General features: G+C 36.1%; 1 protein-coding gene and 1 long non-coding RNA gene across 3 annotated transcripts in view; both read left to right on the forward strand.

The window, feature by feature from the left end:
• Positions 1–12,553, forward strand: part of LOC141440024 (uncharacterized) — a 302,028-nt gene extending 289,475 nt beyond the window's left edge. The window contains exon 4 of the long non-coding RNA XR_012452657.1: positions 12,472–12,553. This is a non-coding gene — a long non-coding RNA (uncharacterized lncRNA). The remainder of the gene's footprint in view (positions 1–12,471) is intronic.
• Positions 12,548–16,025, forward strand: part of LOC141440023 (uncharacterized) — a 32,315-nt gene continuing 28,837 nt past the window's right edge. The window contains exon 1 of one of the 2 annotated variants that reach the window (XM_074104481.1): positions 12,548–12,624. In XM_074104481.1, coding sequence (XP_073960582.1) covers positions 12,589–12,624 — 36 coding nt within the window. In that variant the 5' untranslated portion in view covers positions 12,548–12,588. Of the gene's footprint in view, positions 12,625–14,737; positions 15,103–16,025 lie in introns of those variants that run through there. The other variant, XM_074104480.1, reaches the window with a different exon arrangement.

Below are 16,025 nucleotides of genomic sequence, written 5' to 3' on the forward strand. Positions count from 1 at the left end.
AATGATTACTTTGTTTAGCTTTAACCGGCCCTGTAACAGAGCAATAAAATTAACCACAGTTTATCTTGAGCTAATTTAGTTCCACAACTTTGAAAATTACTTGTATTGTGATTATTATCATAATATCATAATTGACTCTGAAATCCGTTGTTTGTTATGTGACAGGCGATGTCATTTATGCTATTGGATGACGTATATTGAAAATACCTACCATTTAATTGTTTGAAATAAATATAATATCCCCCAGGACCCAACCGTATATTTTATATATCGCGTGTTAATGCATTCACTGCCACCTGACTTCCACAGGGGTCACCGACGCACATGTGCGTTCATAATGTATGAATAATTATGACAGCGGCACTGGGCGAAATTCCGAAAACGCATATATTATGCGTCCGTGGCAGTGAATGCGTAAATAAATATCAAAAACGTCTTTTATTTCAACACCGTTAATTACCTACCTACCTATTTTTTTTTTTATTACGATCATAATGTAGTATTTCAATTAATAGAACACTTATATTATAAAACTACACGCCGCATCATCTTTTTACTGCGCCAAGTGGCAGAGCTGCAATCTAACTGCTCTATAGCCAAACTGATATATGAGGGCGGAAAACAAACCTACAAGATAAGGGAGTGGCCTCTAGTTCACCTAGTGTCTAATATTTCAAACGCATTAAGCTAACCAACGCCACAGGTAAATCGAATGTTTTACGACTACATTTGAGAAGACTGATTAATTGGGTACTTTCTTAAGTAGAGCGCCAAAGTTCTCTAGTTATACCGTAATTTTTGTCCAAATCATCGTTTGTCATATATTTTTTCCCACTGAAGCCTCAAGAGAATTCAAACAAAAAAAAATGAAATAAAAAACTATAGGTTAGGTTAGGTTTGTTTTATAACAATTCTGAACAATTATTGGCTTCAGAGAAAAAAGGCTTATGACAAACGATCATTCGGACAAAGATTACATTCGGACTTTCAATAAGTATGAGTGCGATGCGATATGGACCCATCTACTTATATTTATATTGTATTTCGATCCAATGTATGAAAAGTGTAAACAAAGACGCCATTTATCCGACCACAGACATTCAATGATGTGTAAACCTAGAACCTACTGCAAAATAATTAATCAGTTCAGTCAATCGATTAAAATATGAATTTAATAGATCAAAGTATTTTTTTTTTTTTTATTATTTACAATACTTGATTTCATTCCAAAGACAGTTTATTCAATTATTAAAGCAGTAACTATTTTTTAATTTAAAGGAAAGTAAATAAAATCGCTTATTCATTCGCGCATTAATCGATTTTTAAAATGTCAAATTTTCCACCATCTCTACGCTAGTCTATGCTACTACAGATTATACACATGTTTCAATCAAGAAATAACGTCAGATTTCGACGAAGATTTTTCAAATGAAAAATATAAATATTGAAAAATCAAGTGAATTTTGGTGAAAAAAAGTGATTAGATATAAAAAGGCACGAATTATAGAAATATGTGTTATTGATTCGATCAGCTAGTATTATAACAAGAATTTTGATGAAATCGGTTTGTTTACACTTTAATAAATTGGATAGGCATAACGTATACTTTACTTATCATCAGCTGAAAGACGTCCATTGTTGAACAAGGGCTTCCGCCTTAGGTCGCCACAATGGCCACATCCACCGGTTGCGCGCAACTCTCGCAATGTCCTCAATCAACCTAGTGGGAAGTCTACCAATGCTTCGGCCCCCAGTTCGTGATCACCACTCAAGGACCTCTCTCCTCCATCCAATGGTTACTTGTTCTTCGAGCGATGTGGCCCGCCCCTTGCCACGTCAACTGGCACATTCTTCGAGCTACGTCGATGACTTTAGTTCTTCCGTAATTTCCGTATTCAGGATTATATCGCGCAAAGAAACTCTAAACATAGCTCTCTCCATACTATAGCTCGTTGCGCTCCAGAAGGCCAATAATCAAAGTCTATATCTCAGAAACCACAAGTTGAAGACTCAAATAATGATTGATAATAAGTTATTTTATTACAAATTAGGTATTCGACCAATGTTGTTTAGATTACTTTGATAGTTTCTTTACGTCATTTTCAATCGCTGGAGAATTCAATTAGTCATAGCAAAACTGTTAGTGACCTAGAAGTATGGTTTTCTTTTCTTAGCAGTTTACAAATACATAATTTTAGATGCATAGCTTTCTACAATTGGCTATTAAAATTATACACTTTGTAGATAATCGAAATGAGAAACTCCTATGTATTTTCAAAACTCATCAGGCTTTACTGCATCGTAACAAAGTTTACTGCTTCGATTAAAAATCTGTATGCTATTTACTCGTGAAAAACAGTACCTAACGAGAAAGAAAATTAGACTTTATTAATACGGGAGTATTCTTCATACGCGTTTATTGGGTTAACCTGTATCTGACTCTTCCGCCTGGCAAAAGCTCTATTGTAGCCTAGACAAAGGTGCTCTAACTAATATATTTAGGGGCTGTTTCACCATCCATTGATTAGCGTTAACCGACGGTTAAATGTGATGCCGTCTCCGTCTATTCGAACAAAACAAATAGGGACGGCATCACACCTAACCGCCAGTTAACATTAATCAATGGATGGTGAAACAGCCCCTTAATGGCCAATTTCAACACTTTAGTAGTATTAAATTATAAAAATCGCTTTTAACTAAACTCTTCTTTTCTGAGTACGATATATTTATTTATGTGGACATGATTTTCTGAAGATATTGTAATTTAGGTAGGTACCTAAATGAACCTCGGAATCGTCTACAAACTTACATTGTAAATTTAAGAAAATACCACCCACCGAGTTGATAACCTCCCCCTTTTTTAAATCGGTTAAAAATTATCATTAGGATCGGCTTATTAGGGCCCGATTTTTTAATTTGAATGAATTGGTAAAGTTGCTTATTCTGACTATGGTTAGCCCAGTTTCACTCTATGTCCTACAATTTTTTCATTGAGTTACACAAAATGTATGGAAATTTCGTAACTAAACTGAAAAAGAGGAACTCAAAATGAAAAAAAACATCAAATAAAAATGGCCCATTAATAAAAATCAAAACAATTACAGTTTAAATAGAAAAAGGGTTCGGGGACAAACTTTACAGGTGCGATCTTGTGATCGGGAATAAAAAAAGTAGATATGTCCATAATGTTAATCAGCCGTGAGTACGCCTCAATCTTTGTTAGGTATTTGTTAGTCTATTATTTTAGAATGCGTAAAAACTACTGATATAATAACTAAGAAGTTATTCTATCAGTGCGTCAGACCAGTCTAAAGCCACCGATGCCCTTATTAGGTCATGACATGAAGAACGCCGTAATAAACCAGTAGTATAGAACAAACCACCTTGTTAAACCAATGTTACTGGGATCCCGTGTATTGTGACTCCTACGCCGACTAAAAAGTATCTAAGTAAACGACAAAAGAGGAAGCAAGATTTCTCATTCAAAATAGTTTCGTGTTCTTGCAATTTGCGTGAAAATGTGACATTTACGAAGAAAGTGGCGCCGTCGTTTAGTTTCTACTAATTTTCGGGCGGCGCGGACACTCGTATTGTAAATGCGAAAAGTTTACCTATGTTTTTTTTTACATATACCTAACTGATCGTGATTGAACCCTATCTCACCTGATGTTACGTGCTGATGTTGAGTGCAGTGTGTCTATGTTTTTTTGAAGAAGAAAAAAAGAAAAAGAAGAAAAATAATTATTTTATTTAATCTAATTATTTAATTTTAAACTGAATGTACGACTAAATATTCTATGAATATTTACTCGTAAGCGTCTACCTGTTGCCGTTATTAATATCGAGCAAAAAAACAAAAAAAAACACGTTTGTTGCATGGGAGCACCCCTTAAATATTTATTTTATTTTGTTTTTTAGTATTTCTTGTTATAGCGGCAACAGAAATACATAATCTGTGAAAATTTCAACTGTCTAGATACCTATTACGGTTCATGAGATACAGCCTGGTGACAGACGGACAGACGGACGGACGGACAGCGGAGTCTTAGTAATAGGGTCCCGTTTGGTACAGACCCTTTGGGTACAGAACCCTAAAAAAATTAAAGGATATCCTGTACAAGAAACTGTCTATTTTAGCTTTCATTCTATCTTTAATAATCTATGGTTTAAACATAACGAACCTTTAAACCGGAATGATAATAGAGGTAAATATACTGCATACAAGCAATTAATAAAAACCAGTCAAGCGTGAGTCAGTCGTAAAAAAAACTTGGTAATTGTTCTATCAGCAGTGTACTTAATGAACTTAAACAGGTAGCCGGGTCGATTTTTTTTTAATGTTATCTTTCGTAAAGTATCATGTAAACAGCAAGAAAGTAAGTAAACCTAAAAATAATAATATTTCCCGCTCACTCGTTACAAATGTGAGCAAGAGCGTAATATGATTATGGGTCTTCTTTCATGCAGTTTACGTTTTATATGCGTGCCTTTTTTCGATACGGAATCCTCGAGGAGCGAGTCTTCACGCACCTAGTCGGTTTTTTCATTATAAAACAGATTATAGCTTTATGTGTATCGGAAACGTAAGTAAGTGATTGCACCACTAATTGATAGCGCTAATTTAGTGCAATTGGACTGGCTCCGATAGCAGTATTAATTAGTTTTCATATTAAATCTAGAATTCTCATTTAATTTCTCAACACCGTCTTATAAAACTGAAATTATTTATAGGTAAATTGAATAAGAAATATTTTTATCAACGAGTATTTTAACACTTCGAAAAATGTTCACTTAAATCTGATACTTAAACCAGCGAAGCATTCAATTGCGTGTGACCCAATCCGTTGGCCCGCGTGCGAACTACGGCCCAAGCCCTCTCATTCTAAGAGGAGGCCTGTACCCAGCAGTGGGACGTAACTATATAGGCTGTGATGATAATCTGATACTTAGCTGTATATTTACAAAATATATAATTAAAAATTATGACATTCTTAGTTAGGGACTAGGTCAATTGGGGGTGTCAATAATAAATTAATTACATTATATTAAAATTAAATAACTACAGAAAACGACTTAAAAAGCATTTATCTCGAAATGGTTTTCGATTTATCATACATTGCAAAAAAATAAACATCCCCAATTGGGGTCAAGTGTCCCATGATATTATTATTATTAGTACCTATAAAGGTTTTTTCAGTTAATTTCATTGTCAGTAAACAGTAAAAAAACAGGGAAGTACTTACATAGAAAAAAAAGATAAACCATAGGCGGCATAATTGCCCCTAAACTGTCCTTTAAACACTTGTTATATTATATACTTCCATTAACACATCATGTTGCTTACAACAAACTTGTAACTGTATATAGAGTCATGTGGGGTAAACGTACGCAGTTCACTGTAATGTACGCAATTCCATACATTACAGTGTGTACGTTTACCCCACATGATTCTAAGATAATAGTTTCCTGTACAAACAGCAGCAATCAAATATAAGTGTATATAACAGAAAACAAGGTAGTTCATCGCGATAAAAAATAATTATACATATCTAAGCAACACAAAGGCGCCACTAAATGCGCAGTAGATTATCATTAAACATGCAGATATTAAATTAAATAGGTATCCAATTTGATTTATACCATCTTTACGAGTTATGTTGCACTGACAATCACTTGTATAGAACCAACCAATCGTAAATCAACATTGTGACGGTATACACGTCAAATGTAAAACAACCAATCAGAGAGGAGTATTAATAGACCTGAGTATAATTTTCTTTAATTCAAATGCAAATTTTTAGGTACAGCGTGGACGGTTTACGAATGATATTTCTTAGTATTTATAGTAATTATAGTTAAAACTATTTGTCGGTTGGAAGATTAGTGTTAGTTTAAACGATGCACGTGGGTTTGTTAAAATAATTATAATATTCAGTATAATCTAGGTATATTAACGAACACATAGACATTGCAAATAAAACGCCTGTCGTCCTCACACCATCGTCATAATATCGTGTGCTATTTGTAAAAGTTGGGCCTGTGTGACATATGTATTGTTTCATTTGGAAGTGGCTAAGGGCAGGGTTTGCATGTGAACTTGTATGTGTCGCACAAACGTAGCTACTAAGCACGATTAGTAGCAGAGAGAAGCGAGGTAAAAATATTGTAATTTATTAACATTAAAGTCATAGTTAGGTATGTGCTTGTAATTTTATATTGTGCCTGTTTTACTTCCTTCTCACGGCTGGTTATGATTGTACAGTCGGGGCATAAATGTATGTACTTTGCCAAGACGTCAAACATATCTATACACCTTTATGGCCTATAACCATAAGGTCGGTGTATACACATATTTTTTACGCTCTGGTTGTATAGATATTTATGCTCTTAACTGTACCTATTATTATTATTAGCTTATTCTGTTCCACTGCTGAGCATGGCCTCGTCATATCTTCTAAATAAACTATTAAAAAAAATTTTTTTTTTCTCTAACACTTTCATGGCACTATATATCATTATTATTATCTCTTAATAGGTATTACTCTTTGAGGTTCCTCTACTTCTTTCTCCAAATCGCCATTTGGTTTATAATAGTTTTGGCATAATTCTCACCAGCACCATCACTCTATTTCTGCTTATATCTATATTGAACAAGATTTCCATCTGCATTGCTATCCACGTCAAGAACTAAACACATATCCTGTCCCACATCCTTCAAGAAACCTTGCAACTATAACATCTTCTATAGATATGACATCACTATAACCGCAACACAATTAGTTATCATGTCACAATACAAATCATTACTAATTGACCAAACTTTATTACCTATTCAGCAAACTCCAACGACTCGATATTTCGCACCTCAGCTTGCGAGATCCGTCGCGTCATTATTAATATTCTTTAATGGTTCGATGCTACTGTGCTACGTAATATTTATTCTTCTTGCTTTTGGGATTTCACATCAACAAAAAAAAACGTAAGGCACTAAACACGGTTCCATGCCCACTTATATTGTTCAGAATTGCAGTTAATGCTCACTCGCAGTAGCGTGTAACACTAATTTTGAGTCGCGTGTCAAATTTCGCCCTGTAGCATCTAAATGATGAAACTAAGTGGATTCGCGACATCCGTTGACCTGATTTGTTTATTACCTACTCATCTTCTCATCGACCCCCGGGGCTGGACCTTTGTTACTCCTATTATCTTGTTCTACGATCGTTTGTGGCCTATTGAAATCGTCCTTCAAACCTTTATATTCATTGACACCATTCTGACAAGCAGAGGTAACAAACATTATAAATATACTTAATACTGTCGAAGAAACGGAATTGTGTATCAGGAAAATTTCATAATCAATTTCAATTGAATCATAGTATTCAATTCGGCCAAATGCTTTTTATTCTGAAACAATAAATGTTTTCAATTTTTAATTGAACTAACCTAACCTTTCTCTTTTTCTTACTGCTTCTTTCTTTTAATCTTTCTTTCCTCCTTTTTTCTTTATTTTTTATGATATAGGTACTTGATTTACTCGTAAACCGTTAGTTAAGACACGTTCGTCATTTGCTTACTTTAGATAAAGCAATAACCTTAACCAGACCCAATGTAGTGACTCCTTACAAACAAGGATATCCGCCACTTACACGACTACTGAATCACTTATTCCGTTTTTCACGGTTAAGCAAACAAACTGAGTTCCTTTTTCACCTTTAACACATATCAGTGACGTAACAGTTATGGATAAAAAGACTGAATCATTAATAAAATATTTGTTATAATCTGATTATTGGCGCCGACGCGATAGTACAATGATAAGGGATATTCGCAAGCAAACTTGCGAAATGACGTGCCTGCTGATCTGTGCGCGGGCGCCAGTGATGTCACCTGTCGATCTCACAAGGAAAATTGGAAAATCAATTACGCCTAAGTGCTCTAGAAGTTTTTTTTATTTATATAAGAGCGGGCAAACGAGCCGAACAAGAGTTTTTTTTAATCGACTGGATGGCAAACGAGCAAGTGGGTCTCCTGATGGTAAGAGATCACCACCGCCCATAAACATCTGCAACACCAGGAGTATTGCAGATGCGTTGCTAACCTAGAGGCCTAAGATGGGATACCTCAAGTGCCAGTAATTTCACCGGTTTTCTTACTCTCCACGCCGAAACACAACAGTGCAAGCACTGCTGCTTCACGGCAGGATTAGCGAGCAAGATGGTGGTAGCAATCCGGGCGGACCTTGCACAAGGTCCTACCATCTGCCTTGAATGTAGATCCAAATAATTTATTATTTTTAGAGTATGGTCATGAGTATATACTTATACATAGGGTTAATCTGTACCATATTTTTTCTCGAAGCCTTTCAGGCTATTGTCAACCTCCTATAATTTTGCGCTGGCTATAAAGCTACGAGTAGAACCCTGAATTTTCAGTATACGTGTCCTGCCTCCTGCCTCGGACGGCTTCTACAGTATATTTTAATAATAATTCTAAAAAATAAATACTATTAATGAATCGGCCAGTGAATATACAATGAATCAATACTTACACATATACACACTTTTCGACCACAGTAAAATAATTTTCAAAAATATTAACACGTAGTTTTTACTTAAACTTACCCAACCATCAGTTAAGTAACTATTCCGAATAAACACCTTGTTTACAATAACTCTATTGTTGCTAATTTCTTTTATCATAATTTTGTACTTATTAAACTGTAGTGCTATAAATGCGCAGACGGTGATACCGCGAGAGATATGTATCGTACACATAGTTTTACGTGATATGGATTAGTTATTATACATGAACTGTTATAAGATAATCAGATACAATTTGTAAGAAAGAAATTAGTGATTACGTCAGAATCAAATTTTTTTTGAACAGTTCTTTCGATGAATCTACCTACTACACTGCGACTGCGCGCTGGGTCAATTTATTGTAGTTAGTTGAAATGGTAAGGCTTGATTAAAAGTTAGTTAGATTACTAAAATGGTACAAGTACCCTTCGAGCAAGTGTTATATATAAAATACAATTGCTAACGTAAGAGGTATATGTATATATACTTATTACATTTAAGAGCTTTTAGACACCGCGTTTTTGAAACGCGATGTGAACGCGCATTTTATAAACGCGATTTGACAGCGCTTTTTTGTTTCCATAGAGAAGTCATACAATTGGCGTGGGTTGCGTGTTTTTATCGGTACACACACGCAGTGTGCAAATGCACTTAACTTTACATTTCAAAAAAACGTACTTGGGTGAATGAAATGTATAAGTATTTACAAATTGTACAACTAACGACAAATTTCCTAAACGTGCACGGAAAAAAAGGATGTCTTAGATTAAGACAAATACCCTTAGTCGTATTTAGCCAGACGCCATATTGTATTGGATGAAGACAATTAACGGGGTCCTAGTGAAAAAGGGTTAATTCTGCAGAAATTACTCAGCTGTTTCTATTTTATGTGTAAAGGGGTTTAAGTCGAAATCAGCTGTTCAACTTCTGCAGAATTAACCCCTTTTTCACTAGGACCCTAAACTATTATCTTACTTAAAGAAAATAATTACTTCGATTTAAACAATATTCCTGAGACTATGAATTTTCCATGTGCTGAGCTGATCAAATTAAAAATGTTTCGCTTTCGCTTTATCGAACTTTTTACTTCATTTAATTAAAGAAAGAAAGCAAAAAGGACATGAAAAAATCTTAGTACTTAGTAAAAGGCTGTAACAAAAACGAAGACTGAAACAAATTGACACAAAATGGTCCCGAAAAGCTCAATTCTCAACCGACGATAATTTCTTTTACCAAACCAGATTTGATAATATCCAGCGGAATTGTGTATATAGAGCTAAATATCTCCACCCACAGCGTCTAACCAATCACCTTTTTACCAAATTTGGTGTCTACTCTCAAATTCGGTAGGCGTGGTCAACATTTTTATTATTCGCACATGCGCATTAAAAAGGACGCCATCTTGTTCCTAAATGTCAAGTTGGACAACGCGGAGCGGTCGAGCAAGGTGCAAGCAAAGCTACCTGTACCTAAAACAGATAATTTTCATAAGATTTTCACCTATGTAGGTACGTCTCAGATAACAACGGTTTTTTAAAATTCATTGAAAAAAAATAAGACCTTTAAACGTTTTACACTGAATCTGAAATACATCTGCACTTGTAATGTAATATGTAAATAAAATGGTGATGTAACTGGATTAAAATATACAAATGTAATAATATGTAGGTATGTACATAATGCTTTTATATAAATACATACTCATGCTAGCATCGACTTACTAACCCTAATGTTATTTAGCAGGCGCTCTAAAAATTCATCAATTCATCAGGTTGGTCGAAGAAAACAATAGATAACAAATAATAATACACGATCAAGACGTTCATTTACGTAAAATATTATAATTGAAAACTTTTTGAAAACGTAAGTGATTATATGTACTAAATTACAAAATTACCTGAGTCATTGGCGCCTTTTGTGGACTTTAGTCTACACCACCGTTATCAAGTGCAAAAGAATTCACAAAATCCGCAACTACATATTTCACTATCGATCAGACTTCATAAAAATTATGAACCTCCACTACTTTTTATCAATGAGAGTGTCAATACTAAGTTTACGCCGGGAAACCCTCACTGTTTCTTTTATATTAATTTTCGTTTTTTTTATATCGTACATTCTTCAATCAGGAACAAAATTGACTTTTTTTCAAAGAATCATAAAATTGCAGTCCATTAATAAAGGAGGTTTAAACGAACAATCGTTTGTCGTTGGGGCCGAAAGGTTCACGAGTGGAGACCGCGGATCGGCAAGCGCAGCGTAGGACGTCCACAAACGAGATGGACGGGTAACCTGGTTAAAGTCGCTGGTTCACGGTGGATGCAAGCCGCTTCCAACTGAGGCAACTGGAGGTCTCTGGGGGAGGCCTATGTCCAACAGTGGACGTCCTACGGCTGATATGATGATGATGATGAAACGAACAATCATAAAAACTCCTTATATATTATACAGTCAGCAGCAGAAGTAGATGATCAGTTGTGACGCTCAAAATAAGCTAAACACTCTCTCATTGACAGTAGAGTCTTGGGTGCATCATTTTGAGCACCGCAACCGCTCATCCACTTCTGCTACTGACTGTACATATAAACTCCTCGTGTTTTGATAAATCGTTTAAAAGATTATTATTTTAGTCTTTTAAACGATTTAATAAATAAGTTCTCTGAAACTATTACGGCTAAGCTAAAAACCACCCATTATGTATACAAACCGAGACATACGAATTTCATTAGCAAAGGAAATAGTACACTTACTTTATATTTAGGTGTTTCTTTAATGATTTTCTATCGCTATGTAGTAGTCGATGAGACATTTTATCTCTCTGGGAGTGGCCAGTATCCTATTAGTCCGGTTCTGACGCACGCGCAGTCTTTACCACGCCGCCATATTTTCCTCTATTTTCTTACTTTTATTCTTTGTGGCCAGTCGCATCGCGTCGTGTGTCTTCTTCTTCAACCTATTTTGGCTTAGGAGGGCAGCATATTCGTAGTTGTAGTCCATAAGTACCAACTACTCAATGATAGTCACTATAAGTAGTTTGTTGCCGGCCTTTAAAGAAAGTATAAAGTATAAATAAAGTATATATTTTTTTCTTTTCTGATGTCATGGTTGTCTGAAAACACTGACGGAATTTGATTCCACAATTTCACTGTATTACGTGGCAACAGGTGCCGAGGCAAATGTACAGTGGTAGACCGTTACTCATGAGATGGTGACGAGTTCATAACAACTTCTCTCTCTCTCTCCTTTCTTTCTCTCGGCTCTACCGCCGGCGCTGTTTTTATTAAGCCGGGTCTCCACTGAGCGATCTGCCTTACGCGGTAGCCATTTTCGGTACGATTTTGAGCCCTGTGTCCAACAAAATCATGTCTCATGCGCCTGCCGCGCGGGGCGCCTCGCTCAGTGGAGACCCGACTTTACTTAATCAGTGTGCTGGATGATATCGATGATCCTAAGGACAATTGATCGAGTCTTTTAGCTCTTTTTCTGGTCTCGCCTTGGTTCTTGACGCCTAAAGGACTAAAAGCCTAGAAAGCTTTTAAGCTCTCAAGCCTGGTTCTATTCGAAAACCTTGACTCTCCGAGCTAGAAGTCTTATTTATAGCCACGGTACCTATTCGTTTAAGGTAAAATATACAGTAGGCTTTTACCTCGGACTTAAAGCCCGGGTAAACGGGTGCGGGTCGTGCGCGGACCCGCCACAGGTGTTTCAAATGGCGGTATATGGACGCACGACCTGACCCGCGTCCGACCCGCGTCCGCCCTCGGTGTGATGGCGTCCATATACCGCCATGTAAATACGCCCGTCGCGGGCCCGCGCATAACTAGCACCCTTCGTCTGTGTATGTTGGGCTTAAGTCTTTCGGAACACTCATTGATGACGTTCATTGTTGCAGGCAGGTGATGTGTGCGCGACGCCCGCGCCGGTAAGGCGGCGGGCCGGCGGGCGCATGCGGGCCGCGCGCGCCCGGCCGGCGCCGTCCCCGGCCGCGCGCGCGCCGAGCCTCGCCGCTATGCGCATGGCAACTGCCCTCGCCACTCTGCTCGCGGTAAGACATACTTATGTATACAACTACTGGCGAAAAGGTTCCGCCATGGTAAATGATTCAGGTTATTTGACTGTATCCTGGTCCTCATTAAAGTCATTGCCGTACCTAGGAGGAGACAGGGGAGGGTAGTCCCCCCCCCCCTTCTTGGAAATTGTATGCCTTACAATAGTAATACGCGTCAACTTTTGAAGAAAACTTTATTACACAAGCTTTATATATTTTTTATTTATACGAATTTTGTAAAGTCGAGTTCATAAACTGGTGCATGTGCAAAAATTTGATCAAAAACATCTGAACACGCTTCTACGCCGTTAACAGTAGAGTCGTGTTTAGATATTTTTGATCAAATTTTTGCACATGCACAAGTTTATGAACTCAACTGTAAGTTAAACAAAAGCTCTAAAAACACTCAATAAGAGGTTGCTTCAGCTCCAATGCAAATGTGCTTAGAATGTTAAAAAAATAATTTCTTATTATTTTTACCAGCGAATAATATGCACTAATATGCACTAATCTCCGATATCTCCGGCACCGGTCGCTGCGCCAGTCAACCGCGCCTTACTTTATCTGACAGCAGCGTGTCTGCTTACGAATTTTACATTTAATTTGTTTTGTAAATACCTACAAAGTAGATATTCCAATTATTAGTAGGCTGAAGCGTCACTTTCAAGAAAGTTCATAAATCATACGTGCAAAGTCCCACAAAACTATCTCAAACATGACACAAACTAGGTACGTGGATACCAAATATATCGACGTTTCGACCACATTACAATATGGTCAAAACGTCGAGACAATAACTATCATATTTACTTAAGTATATTAATTTATTTCGTCCGCATAAGTATAATTAGGTGACAAACAAAACAAGAGAGCAAACTATGATGTGTCTATCGGCGTACTACATCATTTGGATAGAACTGACATTAGATCACATAAGATAGGATAAAATTAATACAGCGAGTCATAATGAAAATGTCACGTCTAGGTCCCGGATTAAAAATAACTATATGAGTGAAAATCGTAAAAAATCAAAACAATAAACATATGTAAATGGGTACAGGTTCATTCCAGCTTCAATGTTCTAAGTGGGACTCTGTTCAACAGTGGACGTTTCTGGCTGATGATGATGATGATGATATGATGATGATGATGATGATTTTTTATATTCACAACAGCCGGTGGAAGTTTTTGAAAGATTACGTTAGTCATCTTCAACTGTACCTATGTCACATCATTAGGAAAGCCATCCTACGCATTTTCTACCTGTACTGGAAATGCATTTTTAGATAATTCCTTTATTATTATCTACAGATATTAAAATCTTCAAACCCGGCAGTTAGCATTAACTAATAGACAATTTGCATTTTGGTCTCGTCTTTGTTCGTTTGGATCCTTAAGAATTCATTTGCAATGGAAAAAAGCGTTAATAAAATAACCAGTAGGTGTCAAAGACTTAATTCGTCATAACATAACTCATGACTTAATCTTTTCCTCAATTAAAACGTCATCACGTGACGTTAACGTTGGCTCGACATTACTATCACACGTACTGTAAGTACAAGCGTAGGAATGTTTAACTAGCATAAGTATGAATGATTAAGTATTCTGCACCTATTGGAAATAATTCTGATCCGCATTCGTTCTTAGAAACTTCAAATAGCGAACCTACTGGCGTATTAACAAAGTTAATGTTAAGTACTATGATGTATAGGATATCATTTAATAATATTGTAAATCTGTTCAAAATATACTTCAAATAGCGAACCTACTTTTTTGACAATCATAAGTGCTTATTATAGCCTATAAAGATACTTTGACTTTGACTTTCACTGAATGATGTTTAAAAACAAAATTATGAATATCGAACAAACAGGTCAGTCGTATCATTTTAGTAAGATTTCATAACAGTAAAAATCACTGCTAATAGGATTTTAATTTCATTAGGACGATGATACATTTTTATCAAACACAGAACAACCAACATGACGACAACGAATTGATACTCCGGAAATATTTTTTATCTAAAAATTCATATTGGCACCACGCGGTGATCACCAGCGGCATTTCCAATAAGGCGGTCTGCCAAATCGCCTACATTTTATTCCACCGATTTGAGTGTCTCGCGGCAGTATGCTACGAACCGCGGCCTACGCTAGTCGTCTTAGAAAAAAGTTGCGCTCTACGATCTGACAGCTGTAGCGCGCGGGAACTGAAAATTTGAAAATGGAATAACATTCGGATTTTTCTACTTTTTTAATAGTGATGCGAAGGACTAGAACAAATTTTAGTTTATTAAACAATTTTAAAGTGATAAGATTAAAAAACATAAGTATGTCAAAGTGGCTTCGATTACAAAGTTGCACACGGGTGGTTAAAATATAGTTTTCAAATGAACGGAAGTGTTGACCTCAAGTTTTATGTATGATTTATTCAAAACCTTGGACAAATTTAATTTTGCTCATGGCAATTAAAATGGTGAGTAGATTAATAGTATTTTAATGTTTGACAGGAACGTCTTAATTTGATTTTAGTGTCAATAACGATTGCTTGTTTTTTAATCAAGCAGTTGATTAAATATTTCATGGTTACATCTTACATTATTTATGGGTGTTTACGATGTAGTTTTTATACTATGTTTTCGATTTTCAATTTCATTAATAAAAAAAATCGTGCTCTCCGAGCTGCTACGAAGTGCTTATTTTATAGGAGTTTAACCCTAGAAGTTCAATACATCGTTAAAATGCTCGCAAAACTGCGCTGTTAACATATCATTAAAACTAAACGACTCGATTGTGAATAAAATGAAAGACCTTTAATAAAGAAATTAATGTATAAATATGGAGTTTTAAAAAAGGCATAACTATTGGCTTTCAAGCGGAATGAGAATATCTACATCTTTCAAAACTTTATGTGTGAAATTAAAATCAAAATTTAACGCATAATCTTGGGCAAATTCAAATGCCGTGGAAAACTGCTACTTACATATTTGTTTCGCAAATAATTAAATGCTCTTTTGCGCGCCACATTTATATGTGAAATTTCAGTAAAAACTAATCTTAATTTTTTCCGTTTTCGTCCTTGCTTAAATTGACCCGATTGTCAAAACTAAAAAAATAAATGGATCCAAAACGCAAAATGTTAAGCTCACAGCTTGAACACGACGTCTATGAAGAGATGTAGAGTATTCTAGAGCAGTGATGCACAGACCGCGGCCCGCTGTAGATGTAGATACTTGTGGCCTGCCAGCGACTAAACAGACATACTTAGCGAAAACCTGAGGAAATTTGGGTAATTTCAGTTGTTTTCATTTTCTGCGGCCCGCCTTTAGATTATCTGTCCTAGTGGCCCCTAGTCCTAATAAGTCTGTGCCTCACTGATCTAGAGCGATTAATGGCGAT

This window comes from Choristoneura fumiferana, chromosome 21, assembly GCF_025370935.1.
Source record: "Choristoneura fumiferana chromosome 21, NRCan_CFum_1, whole genome shotgun sequence".
NCBI lineage: Eukaryota > Metazoa > Arthropoda > Insecta > Lepidoptera > Tortricidae > Choristoneura > Choristoneura fumiferana.